The sequence below is a fragment of the Sparus aurata genome, chromosome 7 (assembly GCF_900880675.1).
Source record: "Sparus aurata chromosome 7, fSpaAur1.1, whole genome shotgun sequence".
In the NCBI taxonomy this organism is placed as follows: Eukaryota; Metazoa; Chordata; class Actinopteri; order Spariformes; family Sparidae; genus Sparus; species Sparus aurata.
Genome location: NC_044193.1, coordinates 2964145 through 2992051, shown reverse-complemented (window position 1 = coordinate 2992051; position 27907 = coordinate 2964145). Strand labels below are relative to the sequence as shown.

Below are 27907 nucleotides of genomic sequence, written 5' to 3'. Positions count from 1 at the left end.
ACAATACACATCATACACAGAGCAGCTTTAAGTTGAATTCAAGGACTAACTGATTAGATAGATAGATCAAAATGTAAGAAACAATTAAGTACTATATAGCCTACAATATGCAAAAAACAATCAGGTACTTCATAAAATAAAATCTTCGCTCACGATGTAAACATGAACATAAACATGAACATAAACATAAGGGTCATTCTATAATTATGGGTACATTTCATTCCAACCAAAAAGTCAGTTTTTCGATCAATAAACTAGATGTTTCCATAATATACACCCTTAATGTGCTAAATTCATCAATTGGCAAGCTTAAGGTCAAATTACTTTTTAAAATATCTGAATGAAAATAAACATTTGATTCATTATTTTGTCAACTGATCATTGCTTGAAGTGAATAAATAAATAAATTGATACATTGATAAATAAAGTCTATGTCCATGACATGTAGTATAGAATGACTCATAAATATAACATAACAAACATTCAACTAGAACAGAACAACAACAACAACAAAGAACAGTAAGTTAAAGAATGGTATAAAAATAAGCAAGTCCAGACTATTATAAATATATATTTAAGTATATATATTATGTTATTTACAGTGAGGATTCATGTTGTTCAATTATGTACAGGTAGTATACTGAACATGATAACACATTATAGGACATATAAAGTGCAATTTAGTCTGTAAATGTCTGTTACAAAAATAAGATAATGTACTGATGTAGATAAATTAAAGTGCTGAACTAAAGTGGAAAGTGGAAGCTTTATTATGCTTCAAGATAAGTCAATAATACAGTGAGATATCTTAAGAAATTATAAATAAAGCAAACCATTATCATCCTGAGGTTTAGGTATCATATAAGCTTTATTTTGAAATCCCTCCCACCGGATGCAGCACCGTCCTCCGCGGTCGCTTCACGGACCGGAGCAGTTGAAGCTGAGCTGGCTGTTGGGCTGTTTTGGGTGTTCGGAGCTGAGTTCCTGTCGACGACTTTCTCTGAGTGGGAGCAGTCGCTTTAAAAAAAAACAGGAAGATTTCTACACACCGAGTGGAAAAGCTCGCTGTCAGCAGTCTGCTGTCCACACTTCACCCTTCACACCAGACCGACTTCAACTTTTCACGAAGAACAGGAGCTCCAGCTCTGCCGGATCGACGCCATGGACCCCGCCAGCCAAGGTAACGTCTGATTGTTAGCTTAGCGGGCAAGTTAGCTAGCTAGTAGCTTAACGTTAGCTTTAGTGGCAGAAATTGCGTGCAGTGTCGCTAAGCGGACAGCTAAATGTTTTTAAATGAACCCAACCCCACTTCTAATATGTCAGTAACTTTATCTTTTTAGCTTGTTCGTGTGTTTTGAGAGTTTGATTTTGTTTTTAAAGCTCAATAAATTTTAATAATGGAGCAAATAAAGTGGTGCGGGCAGGACGGGCCCCGCTGGTAAATGACAGGGACAGGAGCAGGAAGGAGGATCGTGTTACTGAATGTCACCAGCCTCCCAGCACAGTTTAATTTATGAGAACTGACATTGTTTTAATTAAGAAGTGAACTATGTAATCTTTCCTGTGAGACGGACAGTTGTCTCCCAAACTCGTCCTTTCTAACGAAGCGAGCTTGAAGGCTTGTAAACAAAAGGACTCATGTTAGCTTAAACAAGTGTTAGCAGTTTGTTTCTGGTGGTTTCACCAGCTCACCTTTACCTCTTATTTACCTGTAAACATCTGTGTGAGTTGACTTCATCTCAAGCTAACTTTATTGGGTAGAAACAGGCTGGTGTGCTGAGTAATTGATCACTGATAACAGCCGTGTTGCTAGCATGCTGTAGCTGCCTTATCATTGTCAGTATTGACAGTTTACTCCCATCTGCAGCTGACCAGAAGGCTTCCTCTGATAAATCTATAAAGGCTTAAAGAAGCAAAAACCTTATCTTTATATAACCCTCTCTGATCTTGTTTTTTTGTGATACTTAAACAAGTATTTAGCACAAACATATAAAGCTGAAACCAGTACAGTTAGACTGTGGGAGCTGTTATGTCTGAAATCTTGTGATCTTGAACAATATTGTGATTGTGATATGGAATATGTGCTTGAAAGTCCTTTGAGAAAGTCTTCAGGCGAAGTGACACATGGAAATATGTACGAATATAAAATGTCTAAATTGACAATAAGAGAAGAAAGAATCTGTTTATTTAATTAAGATACAAGTAAAGACATTTTACACAAACTGATATCACGTTTCAGCAATTTGGTCGCTTCAGTATTGATTTGATTTTGTTGCCAGTTGTTAAACAGTGACAGACAGAAACCCTGTTTCATTATCTTATCATTATCTTGTGTTACTTTACATTTACTTTATCTATTCTTTTAGCTACTAATATAGCCAACTCTGATTTTATATCAAACGTACATCGTGTCAGTGGTTAAAACAGTTTTTCTACAATTTTTTCTGATGATGATTAATCAATTGTTAAGGCAGCCAACTATTGATTAAAGAAATAACTTTAAATTTGCAGCCCTAGAAAATGTTTTCATAGCCGGATCCATTTTTCTGACAAATCCAACTCTTAGATCTGAAAAATCCTGTAAATTGGAGCCCAACTGAAATCATTATCCACAGGTTGATTCAGAAATTAGGGAGATGAAAATTCTAGTATAAATACATCAGCCAAAATACACATATCTGTGCAATGATCCCTCAAATGTGATTATGAAAAATATGCAACATTTCAATCTGTCTTCTTCACCACTGTCCAACAAAACCAGATATATTTTAGTTGAAACAGTACGACAAAATAAAGACAAATGGTATTCAATTTCTCTCGTCTGACAATATGTACAATCATATCGTCCGTCTCGGCTAGACAAATTAAATCAAAAAGGATTTCTTCCTCTAAATCTTGACAGTATAATGTGTGTCTGTAGTTGGCCTGTTGGGTCACTGACAGAACACAATCATCTGGAAATTGAACGAGTTAACAGATTTAATAGCAGTAAAAGTATCTCTCCATGTATCATCATGTTCATTTTTCATTCTGACTATAAATATCCCTTCGGGGGACGTTCTAATTAGACTTCAGGGCTGTATCTCCTAGTCTGTAATGATGAGAGGCCATGACGGACATGTCATGTTGGATCAGGTCTCCTGCGCCTCAGGAAACGATTTTCTACATTTCTTTAAGTATGACGTGAACTAGGACACGTCTGTCCAGATAGAATCCTGTTGCTACCGTTTCCTGAACCTCGCTGTGAAACCTGAGAGCAGGATTTTTCAGCCGAGTCGGGAGCTTCGCCTGACTGACGCGCTCTCAAGTGACACTGCTGTCACTATTTTCTAAAGTCCAATTTCATCCTAAAAGAGTAACATAAAGAAGCATCTTTGGGAAAAAAAAGGTTTGGTGTCCGTTTAAATCAAACAGCTGCAGCTCATGATGGAGCTGGCATTTTGTGCAGACGTTAAGCGATCACAGGGAGAGAGCCATCGTAGAGTTGCAACAGAGACTTAATACACGCATCCATATCAACAGGAAATAGACCAGGATGCAATGCAGCAGCCAGGTTGGGTTTTTAACTCAGGGGTGTGGCTGCAATCAAACACATGCCTCAGTATTTACAGACTGTGTTTGACAGCCTGGTCTCCTGCAGCTGATGTCAGCAGGCCTGCAGCAAGAGTCGCGCTCGCTCGTGACGAGGCATCGTCGTCTTCATCGACTTCTGCGTGTAAAGAAAGAGATACTTGGAGAAGTTGTTGCCGATAGCTGGGCTTCTTTAACTGTCTGCGGATGTCGTTTTAGCATTATTTACTAGCATTAACTCAGCTGCTGACTGCATCTGACATTCTTTATGGACATGTTAAAGAAACAGTTTGTGAGGTTTGTCTGAAACCTTAGTATGAAACTAATAATACATGAACTGCATATTATTTACAGGGAAATATTACAGTATGCAGGTACTTCTGTAGTGACAACAGCATAACAAAAAATACTAGTGTTCCTTCTTCTTTGGGTCAGACAGACTCGACGCTGCCATGGCGTATTGCTGACGTGGCGTATTGCTGCCGTCTTTTCAACATTTATTTATAATGTTCTTACAGTCCAGCACTGAGCTGACATTCCCTCAGTTTCTACCTTTCAGCCCAGTTTTCCAGGTTGAGTGAAGGTCACAGAGGGAAAACAGGTTTTTCAGCTTCTTCCAGGTCTTTGAACAGCTTCCTCCTCCAAAGCGATGTTGTAATAATGTTCTGGTACTGAATTCCAGGTCTCTATTGGTCCAAATGTGAACAGTGCCCAACCCCGCGTTACACAATCTTGTGTCGTAAATTGAGAATGAAATTAATCTTGATTGAAGGAATTCTGGGAAGTGTAGGATATAAATCAGTGTAGGATGGCTAAAGAATATCTGAGATTGAACTTTATTTATTAATAAATCCAAATCTCAGGAGGAAATTAGTTTTTTGTAGGCATTTTATTCTCACATGAGCCTTGTTGTCTCTCTTTAACCTCGCTGCTGTTGTTTCTGCGGTCGGTCTGAATCAATACACCTTGAGGGTGGAGCCGACGTATCTCTTTCCAGCCAGAATGCGGATGTTTCTGCTAAGACCCTGGATCACACAGCATTAGCACCTGCAGATACAGCTAACAACCTTGGACTTTTGCAACACTGCTCTGTTTGTGCTGCTGTTGTCTGCTGTGCATTCAGCCGCGTAGAGATGGAAACCGCACGCAATCAGGGAATAATGTCAAACTCAGTGTTGCGTTCAGATCTGATTTCACGCTCAGATTCTGGGAAGGAGTCAAGTAAAATAAGTCTTGAAGAGAGGTCAACGTCGGCTGTTCAGTGGTGTTGAAGTCACTGGGTGTGTTTGTAGGCAGCGTGAGGTGTGTTTACCTTTCATAATTGGCTCGCCCACTGAATAAATACTGCTGGAGTGTTGGACTATAACTGCATAGAGCCTATTTTTACCCAGTGCTTCAGGCAGATAGTTTTTTTTATTGTCCTCCATGCCAGCCCCGACTGTGCCAGGCTCCCGAAGCTGCCAACTTCATGATAGTTTCCTCAGGTGAATGACGCAAGATGAAGTCATCCTCATAGACAATGGAAGATTTCAGTGTTTTTGTTCTGTCAACTATCACTGGTTGAATTCAAGTTAACTCAAGAATAGATTGTGTCCGTGTTTTGTTCTTTTCAAAATAGTTTCTTCCTTCTTTTGTCTGTTTTAATCTGGTCGTTCCTGTGAACAGAGAGTGAAAGGTTTAATGGTTCTCAGACAGAAAGGTTTCAGGTTACTCTCCCTGAGTGAAGCTCGACTACTAACTCTGCTAATTGCCACTTTCTCTTCCGGTCGGATATCTCCTGCTGGCGACACGAGCCTCTTCCTGGCCTCAGTTACTGTGTGTGAAATAGATACGGAGAGAGGGATCATCTGAGTAAACCACGCCTGGCTTTTAACACTCTAACAGATCTAATTGTCTGTCTGTTAACCCTTCTGCTTCCTCTGGACTTCACTGTCACATTAACTATTTCTATTCCTCCGTCTCTCTGTCTTCTCTTCCAGATATCAACCTGAACTCTCCTAACAAGGGTCTCGTTGTGGATCAAGCAGAAAGCCTGTCCGACGTGCCGGTGGAGGGAGCCGTCGGGAACTCGGTCAACCCTCTTCCACCGGGCCTGACGGAGGAGGAGGCTGAGGAGCTCCGCACCGAGCTCACCAAGGTAGGGCCCAGATGTTCCTAAATCCTCCAGGTGTTTACATGTAATTACAGGCTGAAATCGTTGTGTGTGTTTTGTGGATGCTGTAAAAGTCACAATGCAGTGAATTCAAAGCTCCCTTAAGCTTTTAGTAGCCATGTTTTGACACAACATCTTTTCTCAGGCTGGAAGAAAACCTGTGAGAGAGCTCTGATTCCAGTGTTTGGGTTCCTGTTTTGTATTTTTATTTTACATGTTACTACCAGACTCGGAGTGATTTATCATTACTGAAACATCAAGAATCTCTGGTTTCAGCTTCACAAATGTCAAGAGCTGATTGTTTTCTTCTTTTTCATGTGCTATAATTATAATAACAACCTTTATTTCATACTTCACTACTATGAAATGTGTGTGTTTGGCTGCTGAATAGACTAGGCAAGCAACTTTAAACCATAAATATGCTTGTCTAGTCTACGATCGATGAGTTATTTGGTCTGTAAATGGTAGAAAATGTAGAAAACCCAAAGATATTCAGTTTACTGTTACAGAGGAGGAAAGAACCCAGAAAAAATATCAGTGAAAATGGAGAAAGTGCAGCTATAATTAAAACAATGATGGCTGCATTCCAGTTCACAATCTGTGCATGCTAGCACACTGGCTTGGCTAACTGTAATACTGACAAAGTAGTAAATAACAGTGTTAGCTGAACATGTGCTTTCTCTGCTACTACAAGTAGAACAACTCTGTTATGAAAAAGGCCTGTTGTTTAACCAAAAACACATTGGTTCAGTTTTCTTGGCGTCTCTCAAGTTGTGCTGGAAGAAAAATGGGCTCCAATACAGTGAAAACGGTGGAGTCAGAACCGTGGCAGCCTGACAGTAAGATCATGGTGATCATAGAGAGACATGTTAGGAATCAAAATAAGGACTTAGCAGCAAAGAAGAAAAATGTTTTTTCTGTCAAGCTTTGGGAGACGTTTGCCAACATGACTCAGAGAAGAGAGGATTTGAATTTGGTTTTACAGTTCAAGATAGAAAGTGAGTTTCCTCATCGGATGTTAATATAAATCCACTTTTATGAAGCTAGAAAAAGAGAAGAGCTGTGCACCATGAATGAAAGGTGAATCCGTAGACTTCACTCTTTGTGGTGTGCCGGTTGTGTTCCAGGTGGAGGAGGAGATCAACACCCTGCGTCAGGTGTTGTCGGCCAAAGAGAGACACGCCGCCGAGCTGAAGAGGAAACTCGGCCTCAGCCCGCTCAACGAACTCAGTCAGAAACTCAACAAGAGCTGGCAAGACGTACAGACCTCCAACGCGTACGTATCACTTAAACCTGATTGCTGAGACAGAAAATACACCTGAAGTAAATCGTAGGAGAAAGTTAAAGTTGAGCATAAATCTCAGGTTTGTTTCAGAGTGATCAGGTCACATGGAGAGTTGATAAACTTCCAATTTAGCTTCTGTTTGATCAGATTTTTCTTTCTCTGATTATCAAAAGACAATTTAGTTGTATGCTAATCAAACATTTGGACCTAGGTAGGTTCATACTTGCCTTGTTTTATCAAAAATGTACTTGCCATGACATCAGCGCATTAGTATAATTTTTGGCTTTTTAGAAAGACGAATGAAGGCATCAATATTTTACATTTTAACCCGAATGATGTGGAGACTCATTCTCTGATGGTAACTGCTGCATCAGACAGAAGCAGTCACACAATGACTCATCCTGTGGTGACACATCGCAGCCTCTGAAGGCTTTTAGATTATATTCCGTGGAGGTTTGCATCAAACAGGATGACTGAGATCCTTTTTAAAACGAGATGAAACAGAAGCAGCTTCATCTTGACTTCAGCAGAGGTGAAGGTGCTGCTTGATCAGACACGGTAATCATCTGTTAATCAGGCTAATCACAGCAGGGTTTGTCATCTTAAAGCAACACTTTTTTAAAAAACACAGCAGCTGCTCTGTTTGAAATCATATTTTGATGGTAAGATATGATTACACGTGATTAATTGAGCAGCTGTTAACCTCAGCAGGAGGGTTGAAGGAGGGGGACGTCTGGAAAATGATGCTGCTGAAACTCATTATTGAGGTTTTCCGGGAAAAAGAAATTATTATTGCGCTCCATCTCCATCACGCTAAGAAGATGAGAGTTCATCTTGACATTTCCAGTTCCTCATTTAGGAAACAACCACATCGTTCAGCATGTTTAATATTTAATTTGGTGGTTATACAAACTATTAGATGGGTATTTACTTCATAGTCTACTTATATTTTATTAAATATGAAGTCTGACCTTTTATAAACAGGTTTGTCTTGCTCTTAAATAATGTTGACTCTTGTTAAACAAACTGCTCTCATATTATCTAAAGGATCAAAGACCAATTACCAGACTTATGACATTTAGAAGTGTTTTTTTAATGGACACCAACAATAAACTTTATGCTGTATATCAGTTATCTTTGCAGAGTAATATCAGACGTAAAATAATCTAAGATAACACTTCCATGTATCTCAATGCAACAACATGTACAGATTGTCTTGAATATACATTGTTATAATGCTTCAGTATCTTCAACACCATCATTACATTATTTGGCCTTTACACTTTAAACTCCTCTTCTCATCGAATCATAACGAAACTGCTCATCAGTCATTAACAGATTTCATGCTGCTGTCGTCAGATCAGATCTGACATCGTTCCATTTAACGCGTCAGTGACGTCGTCCTCTGTTAATCATCTTTAACACTGAGTGAAAAACATCATTACTTACTTCATTTTTACTAATTTCTTAGTCGATTAAGTTGCCGGCTTTTCACTCACTCTGTTAACGCTTATTACCACAATAACAATATATCATTGTTAGCTTGATGCTGTTTTTCACTCTTTATGGTTTATTGACTTGCGCAGACTTCTAGATTTTAGGGGGATAAAGCATTTTAAGTTAATCTGGGAAATTACATCACAATGTGCAGAAATAGTGATGTTGATACTGGGAACATTGCAGATGAAACTCGACTAATGCTCTTTGAACTTTGCTCATTAAAATGCACCTGTTGCAAAAGCTAAAAAATATACACAGTTCAAATAACTTGTGGAGCGTTAAGAAATGTTTTGTTAATTTTTCTACAATCAGAATTGTTTTGGATCAAGATGTTTTGTGTCTTTAATTTGCAAAATTGATGACACAGTTTCAACACACCAATTACGTAACCGTTTAGCTTAGCTTGTAGAGGTTTTTAGGGATACGAAGCATTTTAAGATACTCCAAGAAATGACATCATGCTACGCAAAAATGGTGCTCCAATGTAAGTATTGGCGTATTGAACTATCGGAGCTCAAAGGGCTGAAACGAACCAGATTTCTCCGACTGTGCGACGTTGAATCGCTCCCGCTAATAACAAGAAGAGATTAAAAAGACACTCACGTCATTTATTTACATTATTAAGACCCTGTTCAAACAGCTGTAACCTGAATGAGAATATTCTTTGGGATTATCGAACCCCTGGCTTCCTCTTGGAGCCAGCTTGCTTTGACTCCATGCTGAACCTCTGCAGCGTAACACCTTCATGTCTCTGTTTTTAGCTATGTGGCAACCGCTGAGAAACTGGGCGAGTGGAATGAGAGAGTTTCCAGTTTGGAGCTGTGAGTCCATGCACTGTTTGCCGCGGTCTGATGTCTGGCCTTCTGCTGTGTTTGCTCTCTCACGCTCTGACTGTTTTTTTTTTTTTTTAACTCGCCGTTGATGCGTCTCCGCTCTCACCTTCTAACCATGTTTGAGAACACTTACAGCTCAACAGTCGGTGTTTAACCTCGGGTCTGTGGTCTGTTTATTCTGTTTTGGCTCGGTGTTGTTAAAAGAATGCATTAATCTTCTACACTTTATCGGTGAACAGTTTTCTATTTTAGATTTGTTTGAGCATGAGGTAAAAAGTGGAAAACCAGTGTGAAAGCATGTTTAGATGCATTTTCTGTGACTGTAATAATTCCAGGTATATTTTTCATCGATGTAGAACGTCTTTGGCGCCGTTCAGGAGCTTTTCTGGTCTGAGGCGTCTGCTGTCAGTACTTCTTTTGCATGTGTGGCTCGACTTGTAGCACCAAAGTGGGATTTGATGAGTGTCTCGGTTCTTAACGCTGCAGACTGAGTTACATAACTGATCTACCTGAGTCTGTTTGTCCACTGTGGCCTCTGACTCACCTTTTAATCAGAAGTTTGAGACCTGAGAGGATTTCTCTAATGGAAGTCAGTGCTGACAGGACGCATCTGTCGCTGTCTGTTATACATTTATATATTATTCTCTGTTCTCTCTCTTCAGTTTTCTGCTTCTACCTTCTTCCTATCAGTATCACCCATTTGTTTTTTTTTCACTTCCTCTCACAGAGGTCAGGTGTCCTCTCTTCCTCCGTCCAGAAGTGATGACACATGTCCTCCTCTCAACTTCCTGTCAGCAAATCAGCATTCCTCTATATTTTAGGCTCTCTCAGACGCTTCCTCTCTGCTTTTAGCACGCAGAATACCGACACCGTCGTCTGATTCTGTGTTTGGGTTTGATACATAAAACGAGGAAATCACAGGGATGTTTTCATAACTGTGAGATCAGGTGAGGAAGTCTTTAAGATTTGTTGTCGTATAATCAATCCACCTGATGATATTTTATAAGCTTGTCCACACAGCAACACACGTCATCCACAGTTTATTACCTAGATATCCAGAAATCGCCATTTATCTGTTAAAGATCTGAGTCCATTTAGCCACACACTGGATGTAGCAGCTGATTCCATAATGATTTCAGCCTGAGGGCTAATTGTCTAAATAGAATGAGTTGGCACAGAATGGAACAACAGAAATGATGTAATGTTTTCAATAAGCAGTGTTCAGCTGATGACAGCAACATGCTGCATCTATTAGTAATCATTAACCACGTTTTATGGATTGATGTCAGAGACTGCAGGCTTTTAACAGTGAAATATCCTCAACGGAGGATGTTGATTATCAGCCATAAACCATCCAGGCTCGAGCTGTGAGACTGTGAAACAACTGATTTGATCTGTACGATATCAGAACACGTTACTTGCAGTGTCATGGAGAAGAAGTACACAAACCTCAGACATCGTAGCAACATCCTGTCTGATTGGTGGAGCTCGTGGTTATCAGGAAATGTTTACAGCTGAGTTGGAAGTCAATGAAAGGAATCCCTATTTTTGATATACAAAGACAAATTACACTATTCAAAATGAGCTGGGATATTGGGATATCTGTGCCCCCATATCCTGATATCCCTGACTCATTTTGTGTAGCGTATGTTTGTTGTCTGTGTCACTTTGGGTTCAGCAGTTGTAGAAGGTCATGCAAATGATTTAGCGTAACAAACCGTCATCTTTATCTATCGACGCCATGAGAAACAGAAGCTTCCTCTTCAGTAGTCACAGGTCTTTCTATATCGGTTTAGTTTATTGTTTTTCCATTTGAACCAGTTTGCACCAAGTAAACAAAGAAAATGTCCAGTTTCTTGTGTATTCTGCTAATTTTCAGTAAACTCATAGTTGTAAAGTTTCTCCAGAAGTTGTTTTTTTGAGATTTTTAGGATGTTTCTGTTCCGCTGTTGAAAGAATCCAGAGTCTTTAGTTGACAAGAAAAACATGAAATCTGAGTATTTTCTGCCCGGCTTCCACCGAGCTGCTGCTGCTGCTGCTGTAAAGTCTGACGCTAATGGAATTTTCCATGTGGCTGCCTCTGAAATGAACTGGATTGGCAGGCTCTCTCAGATAGTTAAGCTTATCCTGACAGGGTGAGGCTGCTGACACTCTTCTTGACTTTTACTAACACACACACACACACAATCACAAACGGCAGCAGGTGCACTTGTCACGGTTTGTTCTGCTTTTCACACAGAAACAAACCGACATGTCTGCTCACACATTTCTCACACTCTCCCGTCTTTGGGCTTTCGCTTCGTGTGTTTTACGCGCACAACCAGAATAACTGTGGTTTTATAGCAAAGATTTGTTTAGGAAGGGCAGAAACACGAGCATCGTTCTAAACGCACAATGCCGAGTTACAGTTCAGGAAGTTGTGGTTCGTATCTCGTTTACCCACATGCGCTCACACATCCGTGGTCAGTGCCCGGCGACCAGACGGGCAGCAAAGACTCGCTCCTGCAGGAACGAGTGGGAGGAGAGGAAAGGAATGTGAGAGAGCGAGATGGAGGGAGGGAAGATAGAAAGAGAGAGAGAGAGACGGTGTTTTGATTAGTCACATGACGAGAGAGAGAGAGAGAGAGGCTATGAGGTGCACACAGCCGAAGTGATCTAAACAAAGAAATAAGTGGGTTATGAATTATGAATAAGTTGGAGGCACAAAGACTCGGAGTGGGTTGCCATGAAAACTGAGGTGGGTGGAGGGAGTCAGTCAACTGTCAACTCAAAAAAAGTGTGCTTTATTAGCATAACCACGTTTTATTTTGTTACAGAATGCAAGTGTCAGCATCTTTTTATATAGCTGTGTGTATTTCCCCTCAGCTCCTCTCAGCACATGACAACAAGTAATATCTCTTTCTACGTTGTCCGGCAGCATTTTAGTGGTTAAACTGGGATAATCTTCCTTAAAACAAACCCTAAATGTAGACGTGAGCGTTTTCTCTGCTGGGAAACAAATGCAGCAGTTCAACAGGGAAGTGTTGTATGGACAGACGCTGTACTGTGAGAGGGGTGTGTGTGTGTGCATGTGTGTGTGTGTGAAGTCACTGCTGTACAGTAAGCAGCATTGTGTGGATGTAAGTCAGGATATAGAGGCCAGCCTTGTCTGCAGCAGTGCTGTCTCCTGTTACTGTAACACTGTTTATCCAGCCCTGCTGTCTGCTGGCTCATCTTTTACATTATAGTTTGGCTTGTTAAAACTCTGATCGCTGTGGTGTTTTAGCTCTGCATTTACATATCAGGTCATTTGTCAGTCAAATGGAGTGAATGAAGGTTTTATTTTGGCCATTACTTTGAGGAGTAAGAGTTGGTGTCGGTGCCTTTTTGTTCTTTTTTCTGTTGATTAATCAAACAAACGTGTTGCTGCTGCTGCTGGAAATGTCAAATTCGTCCCTCTATTAAGTCTGCCAGTAGTTTCTCAATCTCTGAGAACTTGATGTCCTGTTGCTTTTTTATTGTGTGAATATGTTGGCAGAACCTCGTGTTCACTCCTGTTGAAGCCTGCACCAAAAGCAACCATGTTTTTTCTTGTTTTGGTGCGATCTCCAGCAGAGTCTGACAGACAATTTTTTGCTCAACTTCGGGCTCCGTCAGCCAATAGAAACACAGCAGGTTTGCAGCATATGCCCCTATATTGATCTAATATAATACTACAGCAGAAACTACACAGCATCACTTTCATGCACTGTCTGGAGTTTGGTTGTGATCAGATCTGCAGCTGTGAATACGATGCTGATAATTACTAGTTTTCAAGCAAGACATGTAAACATTTGCTGCATCCAGTTTCTTAAATGTGTGGATGCCCAGTCGCCTGACGCTACTTCAGCTGATGAGTGTTGTGATCAGGAGTCTTATCACCTCCTTGTGTTCAAACATTCAGGGATCAAAGCTCCCACAGATGAATGTGAAGTTAGATCTCTGCTTCCTTCTCTGCTCTGCTATTGTTGTCGAGAGCAGTCAGCACAAACACACTTCCTCTCTTTTTCTAGATGACATACTGGCAGGACTCTGTGTGTGTGTGTGTGTGTGTGTGTGTGTGTGTGTGTGTGTGTGTGTGTGTGTGTGTGTGTGTGTGTGTGTGTGTGTGTGTGTGTGTGTGTGTTTTAGCTTGCTTTGTTGCTAATCATGAACATGCTGTGCAGTCTGGTGTTTGATCTATTAACCTGTTTGCCTGTTCCACTTTGAGTCACTACGGGACTGTTTTTCCTCGCTGAAACAAAAAAAAAACCTCCTTCAGCTTTTCCACTAACAGTCATTTTGCCTTCACCGCTTCCTGCACACACACACACACACACACACACACACACACACACACACTTAATGAACACAGTTACTGTAATATTAGAAGGATATGAATGGAAAGTACCTGTTATCAGGAAGTACTCAGATTAGCTGGTGACAGGCTGTTGTTATCTAAATGATGGAAGAAAATATAATCACCAAAATATATTACAAAAAAAAAAAGCTTTACATTTGTAATGTTCCTCTAAAAGCTGTATCAGTTCTTACCTGTCATTGGTTAAGATAAATTTCCTTTCTGACAAACAAGGTTATCTTAATCTTGAATCTCGTTCAGTATTTCTCATTAATACAGATTTGTGGCTCTGCAAACATCTGAGGCCTTTTCTTCATCAGCAAATCTTAATCTGGGAGCGTTTTGTTCTCACTTGCTTTGAGAGTTTGCTTGTGAAGTTTGATCTCGTTAACACATCTTAGTTTTTACTATAATTTCAGATTAAAGATTCCGAGTATCCCCCTTTATCAGAGCGTTCATCTTCACCTGCTGCTCTGTAGTTTGGTTTCACCTGCACAGAGGGCGCTCTGCAGCCAACACAACATCGTTTACCTTCGTTGATATCGACGTCAGTTTTACTTTGCTGACAAACAAAGCATTGTAGCGTAATACTTACTGGGAAAGGTTATGTGATTACAGTATGTTACTGTGTAACATGTCATCAACAAGTAGCCTCGCTGCAGTTACACAGTGGTTTGGCATACAAAGATTACATTATTTGCCCTTCTCCTTCATCGCTGTCCTTCCTATTTTAAAAAAATCAATGCTCAATCGGATGATGGACTCAAAGTCTCTGCAGCACAGAGCAGAAGGAGTCACATTTCACTTATCAGGTAACGGGAGTGAGGCGAGTTTACCAACAAGACTATGACGAAGTATTTATTGCGCTCAGAATTAAACTACTCAGAGATATTTTAGATCGATCTGCTGTCAGAAAACATAGAAATGTAACCATCGTTTTGCTCTGTAGACACACTTTCTATGAGCACAGCGGTGCTAACTGAACACGTTGCATTTCCTGTGACTAGCCTACTTCAAAATAAAGGTCACCTCTAATTTAGCCACTGAAAGTAGCAGCTGTGGGACATGATTGATCTCGCATTAGCAGTGAATTAATTTAACGAGTCTTTTTGGAAAACAACAACAACTCTAGCCAAAACACTGCCAGACGTTTCTTCGTACTTATTTTGCAACTCCTCAAGTTTATTGGACAACCTCTCATGGTGGTCTTGACCCTTTTGCTCTAGAAAGCTTTGGTTTGGGTTTCGTTTATACCTTTTCGTGCTGTAAGCAGGTAGGCGATGACTGTCAAGTCACAGGACATCATAGTTATTGAATCAATACATTACAGAAGTTAACCTGATGCCATGTTGTCTTATTTTAGTCATTTACTTCCTCAAAACTTCACAGCCATTGTTGTTGGTAACAAAAGAAAATGTGATGTAGGGAAGTTTTTATCACAGACACACAGCTTGATATCATTTTTATGTAATTGTAAATGGTGAATTTAATTCTAAAGTCATGTTTTGCCTCATAAACCAGGATTATTACTTCTCCACTGACCTCATTTTGTTTGGGTCATAAAAATCAGTTTTCATTTTCATTCTCATTAGTCGTCCTCTTCAGGTTTCTCTCTCTTTGAAAAGTTCTGGAGCAGATTCTCTGCTAAAAGCTGAAAAATAAACCGGATGTCAACCTGTAATTTCTGAGGGAGATAATAAATATACTCTGCATTACTCCTGTGATTTTATATTGTTGTGTTATGATGTAAACGCTGTCATTTCTCCTGTATGCCTTGTAAAGAAAGATGTTAAAAGCTTTTAAAAAATCCAACTGAACATCAAGCAAAACCTTCTTATCCAGTCATTGAAACGGACGTATAGAAATCGGTTTGGAGTTGGAAAATAGAAATCTGGAGGCTGTAACTGTTGTATTATACTGTACTGTACTGTGAGTGTGTGTGTCTCTTCTGTGTTTCATTATCCTGCTGTTGTGTCTTCAGATATCTGTCTGCCTCAGCCACTTTGGATGACATTGCCCAGTCCGAAGTGTGAGTTGACCCCTTTCTCTTTTGTGTTCTTGTTTTGTTTTCTGTACATGAGTTAAGGTTTCTTTTTTAAGTTTGGGTTTTCTGTTTTTTTTGGGGGGAGTTTTTCATTCATTTGTTGACTGTTCATCCTCTTGTGTTTTCCATTTGCTCTTGTGATGGTGATGGTTGATGATCGCTGCGTATTTGTTTCTCGTTTAGTTGAGTTGATGGCTGCTGAGGTCAGACGAACGTCCCTTTTTTAAAGACGAGGTTATTCAGTTCACATTAACTTTAGTTTCATTTCGTAGCAGATCCTCCAGATATTACAGATTTCGAACGAGCGCTGCTAAAGTGGACACGGCCGTGTGTTGGTACTCAGCCACACCGGCTTATCTCCAAAAACTGTATTTGCCTCGTTCCTGTGAACCATCTGCCGCCGAGACCTGATGTGTGTTTGAGTGGCTCAGATGATCATGATGTTGGCTTTCATCCACGATGTGTGTGTGTGTGTGTGTGTGTGTGTGTTTGTTGTGAGGGAGCGTTTATTTCAGCCGGTTGGATTTATCGAGTGTTCTTGTTTTTTTCTGTGCATATTTCTGAGCATCTGTTTGTTCGTGTGTCCTTGTTAGCACGTGTAGTTTGAACACACCTGTCAACCTTTTGTAAATCCCAGTTGGGAAATACACTCACAAACACTGTCAGTCTCAGAGTGAAGTGAGAATGAAGGTGAAGCTGGGAGGCAGTTAGCTTAGCTTAGCTTAGGCTAGCTGTTTCCTTTTGCGTCTGTAGGTTTTTGAGAACAGAGTTGTGATTAATAGTTTGGGTTGGTGTGCCCTAGATGTTTTCAGATTTCAAATTGTGCTGCGTCATTCCAGGGTTGCTATATAGTATATCTTGTAAGGTTCATTTAAGGACTTGAGTGAGTGAAGATTGAAAATGACATGCCGTATTTTTTGGACTTCACGTGCAGGCAGGCAGCTGATCGTTAATAATAAAAGAGCTGCACTGCACGCAAAGTTTATCCACATTCTATAAATACAAGTTATTGCGCGCAGCTGGAGACGTCTACGTAATTTATCATTTTCTGCAGAGGTGGAACAGAAAAGTCTGCGCACCGATTCACATACCTGGAGCCAGAAATATGCAGGTCAGGCCAGAGCGAACAGGCGCTCCTGCAAAACGCAGACAACAGGAATGTATTCTGTTTTAGTTGGAATGAAAACAAGTAATTTAACCTAAGAAATCTAACTTAAGACACTTGAATACCTGCATGTTGTTTCCTCCAGCAACGTTTAGCAGCGTTAGTCAAACACTGTCGTGAAGCACTTTGAAAGCTTTGATACTGCAAGTCGCTGGAGTTGTCGATGTTAATGTGGTTACTCTTCACTGTCTCTTTACTTCAGTTTTCAAACTCAACGCAGTTAAAAGGATGCTCGAGTATCGCCTGAGCAGAGGCATCACGCTGGTGCATATTGTACCTTTTTTTTACCACCAGACAAACAACAGTTGCTTGTTTTGTGGGTCAGTATATTAAGATAAAGGTGTTTTTATGATACATCGCTGACTTTATGTGGAGCAGGAGGAGAATAAAGTTGACAACAGTGAACCGAGCACGAGTATGCTGCTGTATTTTAACATCGGTCATAGTGGTGGTGTTTGGACGAACGCTGGTTTTGCACATTCAACAGATTAATAGTTGCATTTTCATGATGTGCATTAGAGAGTTGTGTTGTTCCATCATTAGCTCTCTTCCATTGACCCTGACGCAAACCGACACTCATCATCTCGAGCCTTTGGCTGCAGCGGGACATGCTGAATCACATCTGCCATTAATATTAATGATTCTCTATAGTGCTTCTATAGTTGTGGGTGTTTCAGAAGAATTGACTAACTCTCATTAGATTGAGTAGATGCTGAAACGAGGAATCTGTCTTCTGTTTGTCTCGTGTCGAATTTAAAAGTTGTCGAGCACAAACAGAACCGGAGTCGTGGCAGTAAACGGGAGGCTGGCGTTCTGACACACCAGCCTTTTGGCATTCGCTAACTGTGGCCTGAATTCCTGCGATGTCTAACTGTATTTCTGTGTGAATACTAACCATCGGGGTGGTGAATACTGCACTTCTTCATGTGGCGGGTGTAGCACTTAAATCACTGCTAGCTTTTGTGTTCGTTGTTGTCGAACGGTCTGATTTACCTCCTGTCTCTTCTACCCTCCCGTCCCTCTCCTCTCCCATCCATCTGCCTTGTTTTTCTCCATCCCCCTCGCTCCATCCATTTTGTTTATTTCTGCTCCAACTGTCGTCTTTTCCTCCATCTATCCGCCCTCCTCCTTTATTCTTTCTCCCCCTCCTCTCCTGTCCTTTTTTATGTCTTTTCCCCTCCTTTTTCTCCATCCCACATCCTCTCTTCATTCCTCTCCAAACCATCTGTCCTCTGTCCTCTTTTCTTTCCTCCATTGTTCTCTGGCCATTCTCCTGTTCCCACCTTTCCTCTCTCCCTCCATTCTTCCGTCCATCCATCCATCCATCCATCCCACCTCCTCTCTTTCTCTCTCTCTCTCTCTCTCTCTCTCTCTGTAGATACAAGAAGACTCAGGAGACTCTCTCCCAGGCGGGACAGAAGACCAGTGCAGCTCTCAACACAGTGGGCACGGTCATCAGCAGGAGACTGGGCGACATGAGGTATGGTGGCGCAGAGCCAAAATGGCCGACACTTTGGCGAGGCTACAAGAACAAATAAGCAGAGTGGACAGTGTTGAAACAGAACGATCACAAAACCAAAATACACCACAGATCTGTCTTTGAATATAGTCCACGTAAGAAAACTAAATTCAGTCCTTTTCCGGTCCAGGAACAAAATCTGGTTGCACATCAAAAAGCTGACAGAGTTTATATCTAGATGATGTTTGCGTTTGTGGACTTTGTGCTTATGAATATTGAATCCTCACTTCAGAAACCTGCATTAAACTGATCCTTATAAAAGGCAAACAGCATCCACAATCCAATAAATTATATTGAACAGATTTAAACACAACTTTAAAAGTTGTTTTTCATAAAGTTGCATCAACTGAAGTCTCACTTTTAGATCTGTGTTCTGAAAAACAATGTATTGATCACGCTGTTATACGTACGATAAAGTAAATATGCACAGGAGGACGCCACACCGGTAATACAGAGGATGTGTTTGATGGAACCATTACCGGTGATGAGATGGTACTTATCATAAACACACTAATCAATCTGAAGTCGGCTGATTATTTGCTCACTGTCCGCTGCTCTTTTGCTTCTTGTAGCTCTGAATTAGACGCATCAATCCGACCAGTGATCAGCTTTTTGTGCCCTTTCTCTCATCTAAACTTCACTTGTAGTGTTGTTTTGTGACTAACAAAACCTCTAGTGTCTCTGTCATCTAACAGCAGTATAGATCTTTATACTAACTCAACGGGTGGTTCAACACGAGTAGTTTTCTATAGAGACGTACATCTGTTGACCTCAGTAAAGTGAAGGTCCATCGGTTTGTCTTGGAAGTAAAAATTCCACATTTGAGCTTCTTGAATATTGAAATAAAACATCCTTTAATAGTTGAGTTGTTGGACCATCCTTATTCTTTATTAACTTCTCTCTTTCCACCCTGAATCACACTGTAGTCGGTTCATTCAGCTTCAAACTGTGTAAGACTCGCTCAGGTCCAAACATGAGAACTCATCAGTAATACGACACCACAAACATTCATCAAGTGTGATTTTAGGGGTGAGAAAGAGAAAACATCTAACTTCTCTCATCTGTCGGCGCCTTGTTGACTCACACACCCGTCTGTAAATACATTAATGTTTCCGTTTATCCTCCCACATTTCATATCTGCTCTCATGCTACGGTGTGTGTGTGTGTGTGTGTGTGTGTGTGTGTGGTTGTGTGAGAGGAAGTGATACAAGGGTGTGTCAGTGTGCTGATGAATGTGTGTGTTCTCGGCCTCTCTAACAGTTTATTCCATTAACATCATATTTCAGCAGTTTTCTCCTGGTTTGTTCTTCTGTGTGTTTGCGTTGTTTGTCCCTGCATGTTGCATGTCTTCAGTTTGTTGATATTGTTTAGTTCGTGCTCTGAAGGTTCCTGTTTTGCTCCTACATACAGTTTTCAGTGCAGGTTGTGTTGATATTAACGATCATTAAGAGAGCTGTGCTTTCACCCAAAATACTATAAATCCTCAAATACTGGACAGAACCAGGTCTTTATTTGGGAGACAGGCTGTTATTTCAAATTTACCCTGTTTCCTCATTCGTTCAAACTCAAAGACTTCCTCCTTGTTTACCTGCTGTTTTGTTAAACTCAGAGATAATGTACTTTTCCATGACACAAACTCCATCAATATAAGTCGTGTCAGGTGTTTACCCACCTCCTCCCCCTCCCAGGGTTCGTACGAGTGCTTGAAATCCTTGAAAGTACTTGAATTTCAATGTTGTGTTTTCATGGTCTGAAAAGTGCTTGGATTTTAGTTTAAGTGCTTGAAAGTGCTTGACATTATAACTCTGTGTCTTTCACAAATTGGGATCAGATTGGATAATTAATTTCTGAAGTTTTTGCTGTTATGAAACATAATTTTAGATGTTTACAGCAGAATACAATGTACATAATTGTGATAAAAAGTGAAGAAAAAATAATGAGTTTATATATTTCTGTAGATACGTATTTTACCCCAGCAATAAGGTGCTGGAAAATCTTAAAAATGACCCTTAAAAGTGCTTGAAAAGTGCTTGAATTTGACCTTGAAAAATGAGTACCAACCAGTCTTGCAGTCTTCCTTTTGGTCCCTGAGTGAAGTTTTTCTTTTCAATATTACTTCTATAACTTCTATAAATAATTCTCACATTGATCTGAAGCTCAAGTCTGTAAATCACTTCATATAAATAATCGATATAACAGCTTCCGATGAACCCATATCACTGTCAGAATCTAATGTGTATATATATAATATACTACAATAAATATAATGTATACATGTAGTTAAATAATGTTAATAACTTCTGGTTTGTCCAGCCTGCTTCCTGTTTAAGCAGCACACATTCCCAGTACAGTTAATGGTGTACTTACTCGTAATGAAGACATAAGACTGTTTTGCTGATTATTTGACTCTTGTCAGTCTTTACGTATCACTTAAGGGTGATTTAATCTGAATACAGCTTAATCGGTGACGGCCTGTTGAGGAGCAGAGACACTTTAACTTGTTAGTCCTCCGTCAGTAATCACGACACAAGATCACACCGGTGTGAAGATAAGGAAACATGAAAATCAGGCTGCTGAGGGAAGAACCTGTCCTTTAACTTTTAACACACACGTGCTGCTCGTCGCACAGCAAACACCCCGGCCCTGTCCCCCGGTTCTCCTGGTCCTCCTGGTCCTCCTGGTTCCCCTGCTGATAACTCTGCTGTATCTCCCCTGTGTGTCGTCTGTTTGTGTCCCGACGCTGCTGCTGCTGCTGCTGCTGCTCGTTGCTTACCCTCTCTCTCTTTGTTTTTTAATCGCTGCCTTGGTTTGACCTGCAGAGCTCTACCTTTCTCTAATTCCTTTAGGTAAGACTAACATGTCTGGTTAGACAGAAATGTGTTGCGCAGACTAAATCAAACTCATCGTTGAGGTTAAGCTCTGCCGTTTTTGCTATTAATACCTTTTGCTTTGTCCAAACTGCCTTTTGACTCTAAAAACCTGCATCTTATATTAATTTATCCAGCATAGATGTTTAGCATGATGTACTCTGCTGTTATTTTAGTTATTAAACAAATAACTGTTGCCTTCTTATCATGTTCCGTACACGTAGCATTTTAGCATCATTATTAAAGCCTCAAAACAGGAAGAGGACTCTGTTTCTAAGATCACGAAACGCTTTATTTTATTATAATTCTGTTATAATCTTTTTTTTATTTCCTTTAAGGATTCCTAGAAAGAACTTTGATCACATTATGTTCTGAGACAGTTATGAGTCTAGTTGGTTGAGTGAAGTTTGGAGGATGTTTTAAAACTAAAACTGAAATATATGTGATTTATTTTATGTACGTACCCAATTTTTGGGATTAAAATAATTCAGAGATACAGATATCGGCCGATACAGAATCACTTTTTGCAGTGATACCTCAAATGTGGTTATCAAACACTGAAATATGTAATGAAAGCAGAATATTTTACAATTTAACAATAAACATTATTGTCTTAATTGACATTAGCGAGCTAAATAACCCCAAAAAGCTTTAATATCGGCTAACCGATATATATTGGCTGGGCTCTAATTATATGCTTACCTGTAAACAACTTGATTGATTGAAATCTTTAATTCAAACATGTACATTTTTATTTTATTTATTCCACAAACAAACAAAATAATAGTGCTCAAATAAACAGGAAACTCTAATTACATGTTCGGAAAGGAGTGTAATTAACTTCAGATGATAATTCAGCATAGGCTTCTATGTTTAATCTTAATTTATGAATACATAATTTATGTATTAATATTTATTTGTGCATCCAGCTTACCTGCTGTGCTTTAACTGAACACACTTAGAAAAATGTTAAGTTCTTGTTATTTATATCATTTTGTTTTATGCATAAAATAAAGCGTTTCCTCGATTGTTTCCTTCCTGAACTAAGATCATTGATGAGAATTTAAGGGGCGACTATTAACAGCGACTTAACTGATGTATCAACTGCATTATATTGTGTGTGTGTGTGTGTGTGTGTGTGTGTGTGTGTGTGTGTGTGTGCGTGTGCGCGTGTGCGTGTGCGTGTGTGCGTGTGTGTGTGTGTGTGTGTGTCCCACTGCTTGCTGGCTTTATAACACTTGCACTTCTGTCTCCTCTCTTTAACGCTCACAAAGTAGCAACTATTCCATTCGCCACTCGATAAGTATGCCCGCCATGAGGTAAAGTAACACACAAAACCTGCTCACTGTTCTTTTCAGAGTGACACACATTCACTTTTTAATTACTGTATTAATCTTTCTGTTCATGTCCGTGCTTGTTAGTGACGCTGCTGCTTTTTCTTTCTCCAGATTTCTTAACCATGAGATTTTTTTTTTCTAGGTTGAATAGAGGAAAAATATTTGTTACACTATCCGTTCAGTTTTCATGAAATAAGCATTTTTCAATCTTTTTGATGCCTTAATCCAAGTTTAAGTTTATACAGAAGTTAGCATATTGTCATATTTTGTCGACCTGAATGTCCCGGCATTTGGTGACATTTAAATACATTTGTGTTTATTCTGTACTTTTTATTTTGCTTGTTGAACGTGTGAAACCTTTCAGAGCAACAAGTCAGGGCTTAATTACATTTTTAAGTCGACTACTGACATTATCATTATTTTTATGGTGAACTAAATTCATCTAATGCATCTAAAAAAACGTGTGTGTTGGTATTAAACAGCGAGCATGAAAGCAGAAAACCTGGAGAAAAATCTGAATTATATACATTTATATTTCAATAGTTTTTACTGCATTTAACCAGCTGTTTTAACTACCCTGGTATCACTGCATGTGATGTTAACATGTGTGTTTCTGTGAATGTAACATTACGCCTCTGTGCTGCAGGAACTCTGCGACCTTCAAGTCATTTGAGGATAAAATGGGGAACCTGAAGGTAACTGAATGACTTCTCCCAGATGTACACAGATATGATAATGGACCACAGTAGCATGTTTTTAAATCAAACAAGGTCTATTTTTCTTCAGGAAGACTCCCAAAAAGTCAAATACGTGCACCTAGATCTTCCACACACAGGGAAAACACTGACTGATCCACGTTTTTTGTCCACTGTCATGTTTGGATGCGGACTTTAGTCTTCAGTGAAACAGTAATCCACTCGCCTCATGTAAACTGGTGTGAAAATGATGCCAGTTGCATCGTGTCCACACAGAAGCATTAGCAGAACAGCAGCTACACACAACTACACACTATCTACTAATCTGTTGGGTTTCATATGAAATATGTTGCAATCAAACACAAACACACACACACTCTCTGAATTGTGATCCTTTTTCTCAGTTTTGAAATACCTTGACGTAAAATAAATGATGAAATTCTTAAAACGAACGCAGTATTGCATTAGAGATTATTAGTTATTGAATGGCGCAAGCTCCTCGTCTGCCATGCTGCTGGCTTTAACTCGGCTTGTTCACTTGGCGCTGATCCGCTAGTCAAAGTAAGAAACAGAAGTAAGACGACATTTGATAAGATACTGCGGTCTCTGGTCTGTGTGAGGACTGTAAACATCAACAGGAAACATAAAGTGTGATGAGTCAGATAATTCCTGCTGAGAATCAATACCACTCCGCTCTGCTTCCTCTCTCTCTTCAGTATAAGGTCGTCGGCCCCAAAGGAAACGGAGATGCTGTCAGCTCCCCCACCGACACCACCCCCACTCAGGAGAACCCGCCTTTCTGAACGCATCCCTCCTCCTCCTCCTCCTCCTCCTCCTCCTCTTCCTCCTCCTCGCTGCCACCTTCCTCACGACCTGAGACTGTACTGTTATCACCTCACATCGCGGAGTCAGCCCTGACCTTTGACCCTCCACCTCACCGACTCGCCTCCCCAAGATCTGTAAACTCCGACGGGTGGAGGTGACGGACTGGAGGTGGGACGAGCTTTCCCCCCGCCGGTCCCATTGCTGCTGGTCTCCACTCTTCTGCCTCGCTGATGAGGAAAAGGAAAATGTTTTGCTGATGTCTAAACCTGAATAATTTTACAGACCTTGCTTTGTTACATCTCCACCTCCTGCCTCTACCTCCTCCACGCAAACACCCCCCTTTGTTAGCGAATCACCTGGCGAAAGACGGGGCTGAAAAAACAGGCATTAGAAGATGTCAGGTTCTTTAAACTAAATCAGAAATCATGCATTTTAATCTGGGAGTAGGTTTTTCTCCATCGTTAATCAAAAAAGGAACCCTGCAGGAGCATTTTTGAGCCCGAACTCGTGAGTTTAGGGAACCAGGATATCTGCAGACTGAGGGTGGAGGAGCTGCTTTTTACGGGCATAAGCAAGATGGTGGTTTATATTCTACTTAAACCTACTAATTCTGTCTTCTCGTTTCTGACTGCTGTCGTGTACTTACACCATACATTCATACCCAGTTTGCTTCACAGCTCCGTGACGTGAACTTACACCCGCAGGTTATAAGAGGTTAGTGGTTAGACTGGGGGGTCAGGGGTCACATGGAGGGGCAGGATCCAGCACATCTCACCCTTCTTAGACCCACTACTGCTACATGCATGTGCATATCTCATCTCAGTTGTACCATACCAACCATGCAAAGACGACCGAGGTCTCGTGTAAAACCCCTGAAACCACCCAGGATGTAAAAAAAAAACACAAAAAAAAAACCAGGATAAAAACCTTAAAACCATTTTGTATTAAAACTATTTTACACTGCTTTGCATAATGTTTTTACATAACTTTTATCAATATGTATAAATATATATGAATAAATATATTGTCGCTGATTGCTGCCGAACGGTGGCGATCAGTCTGGGAGGTTTAGGATATTAAAAAAAAAAAAAGCAAGCGGAGGAAAAACAAACTTAAAACAATGTGGAAAAACAAAGCGTGGGTCAGTTTCACAGGCGTCCTCGTCTGTCGGGAGATTTTCTGTTTTTAGAGTTTGTGGTTCCGTGTGTGAAACTGACCCAGTGATGAGCAGCAGTTCAGAACCAGAGCAGGAAGGAACGACATCGAGTCGGTTTCATTTGACAAACTGAGCGTACGTGCCGCCATTTGCAAGTCAAACTAAAAACCTCTGAAGAGAAAGATTTGAAACCACTTTGCGTTTCTTCTCAGCCTGGTTGGACGGCTGCTCTCTTCCTGTTGACACAATGTGAGACGATGCTTTGCTGTGTACACTACCTGGTGAATGTCAAACGCTTCTCTGTCGGCCTTACTCACTTTAAATGTGTCACCCGTTAATATGATTTAGCTGGTAGAAAAAGAAATAGTTTCCCTTTTTGTTCCTTTATTTTTTCTTTAGTTGCACAGGTTGATTTGAAGGAAAGGGAGTTAGCGGTAAAATGTTTAGAATCCGACGAGCCACAAAATGTTTCATGGAAAAGATCTTTGCCAACGACCCCTGAATGCACACGTCAACACACCAATGCACTCCTGTTAACACACTAAATGCTACTAATGCCCTGATTGCTTGCACACACACACACACACACACACACACCTGCTGCATGAGGCCAAACTAACACAAACGTCTTGTACAGAACCACTGTTGCTCTTATTGTCGTGCAGAAAACAGAAGCTCTTACAAACAACACGGCCTCAGAAACGGTGACGGTAAACGTGAAAGCACAGAGTCGTGCAGCGCCGTCACTTTTGCTACGCTAAATGCTAAAACTTGCTGATTAAAGAGCAACACTGCCTCCGGTTGTTTGACATAATGTTAATGTTTGTGAAATTTCACAGCCAAAAAAATGTGAGGCCAACTCAAGGACAAATTTGCCAAAATCGTCTCAAAATATTGCTGTTAAGGCTCAGAAATGTACTCAATGAACTGATGTTGTGTCGGTGTCGCCGCACATTGCCAAAAATATTTCTCAGACATTACAGCGACATAATATTGCTCTTGTATCCTGTCGTGTGTTGGTTTATTGAGGCAGTAAAAAAGGATAAACATAAAGGAAGCCTGTGTCTGCCAGTTAAAGCAATTATGAGATTCAAGAGATGAAATAAAATTGAAATTGTGAGAGAAAGAAGTCCAAATTATGACAACTGAAAAGGTCAAGTGTCAAAATTATGAGAGTAAAAGTTGGAAATGTGAGATAAAAAGTCAAAATTATGACACAAACTTGAAATTATGATAGTAAAAGTTGGATTTCTGAGCTCAAACGCCAAAGTTATCATCTAAAACATTTATAATTATGAGATTGAATAATCAGAAAGTCAAAATTACAGTACAAGACAAAAAGTAAAAATAAGAATCTCATAATTTCAACACTTAAATTTCCATTCCTTTTTTTCTTTAACTGGCAGAAATGGGCCTCAATATGAAAATAAGTTGTTATGAACCTTTCTAATATCGTTGCTCATTAAATGATTTAAGCCAAAATCTCCCACTAAGATTCAAACATGCTTAAATAGAAGAAGAGAAACTGAAGACCCGATAAAAAAGAAGAAACAGCTCGATGTGAGAGTTAAAATGATCAAACGTAATAAAAACACAGCAGACAAACATCAATCTGCTGCTGGTGTTTCATAACTTTAATGTATTTTCTTGTTTTGTTTGTGTTGATCATTTTGGTAGTTAATATATTCCTGTTAGATGTTTTCTTTTGGCTTTACGTCTGTTGTCGGAGAGGTGGACCTTTTGAGGGGATTTGTTATTTGTACAAATAATTTGCCATCATTTAAAAACAAAGTTGCCAATATTTAAAATATCTGTTACAGACTCTTTCTTTCTTTCCGCCTCTGAATCTCACCGAGTCTCTGATCCTCTGCTTCACCAAGATAAGAAACAAAGAAAAAAAAAGATGCTCACAAGCAGGAAAATATTCATCTCAAGTCATTTACTTCAGATTTGAGTCAGATTTTCTTACACAAAGTGGAGAAATTCACTCGTAACTGATGCTTGTCGGTGCAAGAAACACGATTTGAAGATTTGAATATTTGAATGAAATGACTTGATAAGATGAAGTTTTGTTCTGCGGTGTAGCTGTCGCCTGTTTAAAGCTGCAATCCGTTTTTTTTGTTTGTTTTTTTTTGAGACTGATGATGAAAAGGGTGATGTACTTTTGTTTTGGGTGCCATTGGGGAAGTGCAGCACATGACGAGCCTGCTCAGAGCCAGCCGCCGCAGAGGCTGGAGGACAGTAGAGTAATTATAGCTTTATTTAGGTCCTGGGACGGGCTGATGTAGATTATTAAAAGGGATCAGCTTTGGAAGGTTATGGCGAATGAATTAAAAACACTTTTTGGTTTTGTTGTATATGTTTGGATATCAATAAAGCATTCCTTTAAATGACTCGGTGGTGTTTGGTCATTATTTTAAAAAATCTGCCAAAGGTAACACAAATAGTATACTTCAGTAATGGTAACATCTAATTCAGAATAATGTGATTAAAGATGCTTTTTATTCTATGATCTTAAATTTATGGCACTGAACTTTTGAGAACGGTTGCTATTGATTACAATATGATGCCAGAGCTGTCGTTAATGATTATTATAATGTTT

General features: G+C 40.0%; 1 protein-coding gene across 15 annotated transcripts; it reads left to right on the top strand.

Moving 5' to 3' along the window:
• The first annotated feature begins 921 nt into the window (after positions 1–921).
• On the top strand, positions 922–27698 carry tpd52l2b (tpd52 like 2b). 15 transcript variants are annotated; one of them, XM_030424204.1, is made up of 10 exons: positions 922–1180; positions 5550–5707; positions 6850–6998; positions 9269–9328; positions 15679–15726; positions 18285–18386; positions 21245–21271; positions 22570–22611; positions 23276–23324; positions 24041–27698. In XM_030424204.1, the coding sequence occupies exons 1-10, from the start codon at positions 1162–1164 to the stop codon at positions 24125–24127; spliced, it is 741 nt and encodes a 246-aa protein (XP_030280064.1). In that variant the 5' UTR covers positions 922–1161; the 3' UTR covers positions 24128–27698. The 15 variants fall into 15 exon arrangements, with proteins under 15 accessions (XP_030280064.1, XP_030280063.1, XP_030280067.1 ...); XM_030424203.1 differs by having other exon boundaries at positions 22567–22611; XM_030424207.1 differs by lacking the exon at positions 21245–21271.
• Positions 27699–27907: the final 209 nt, after the last annotated feature.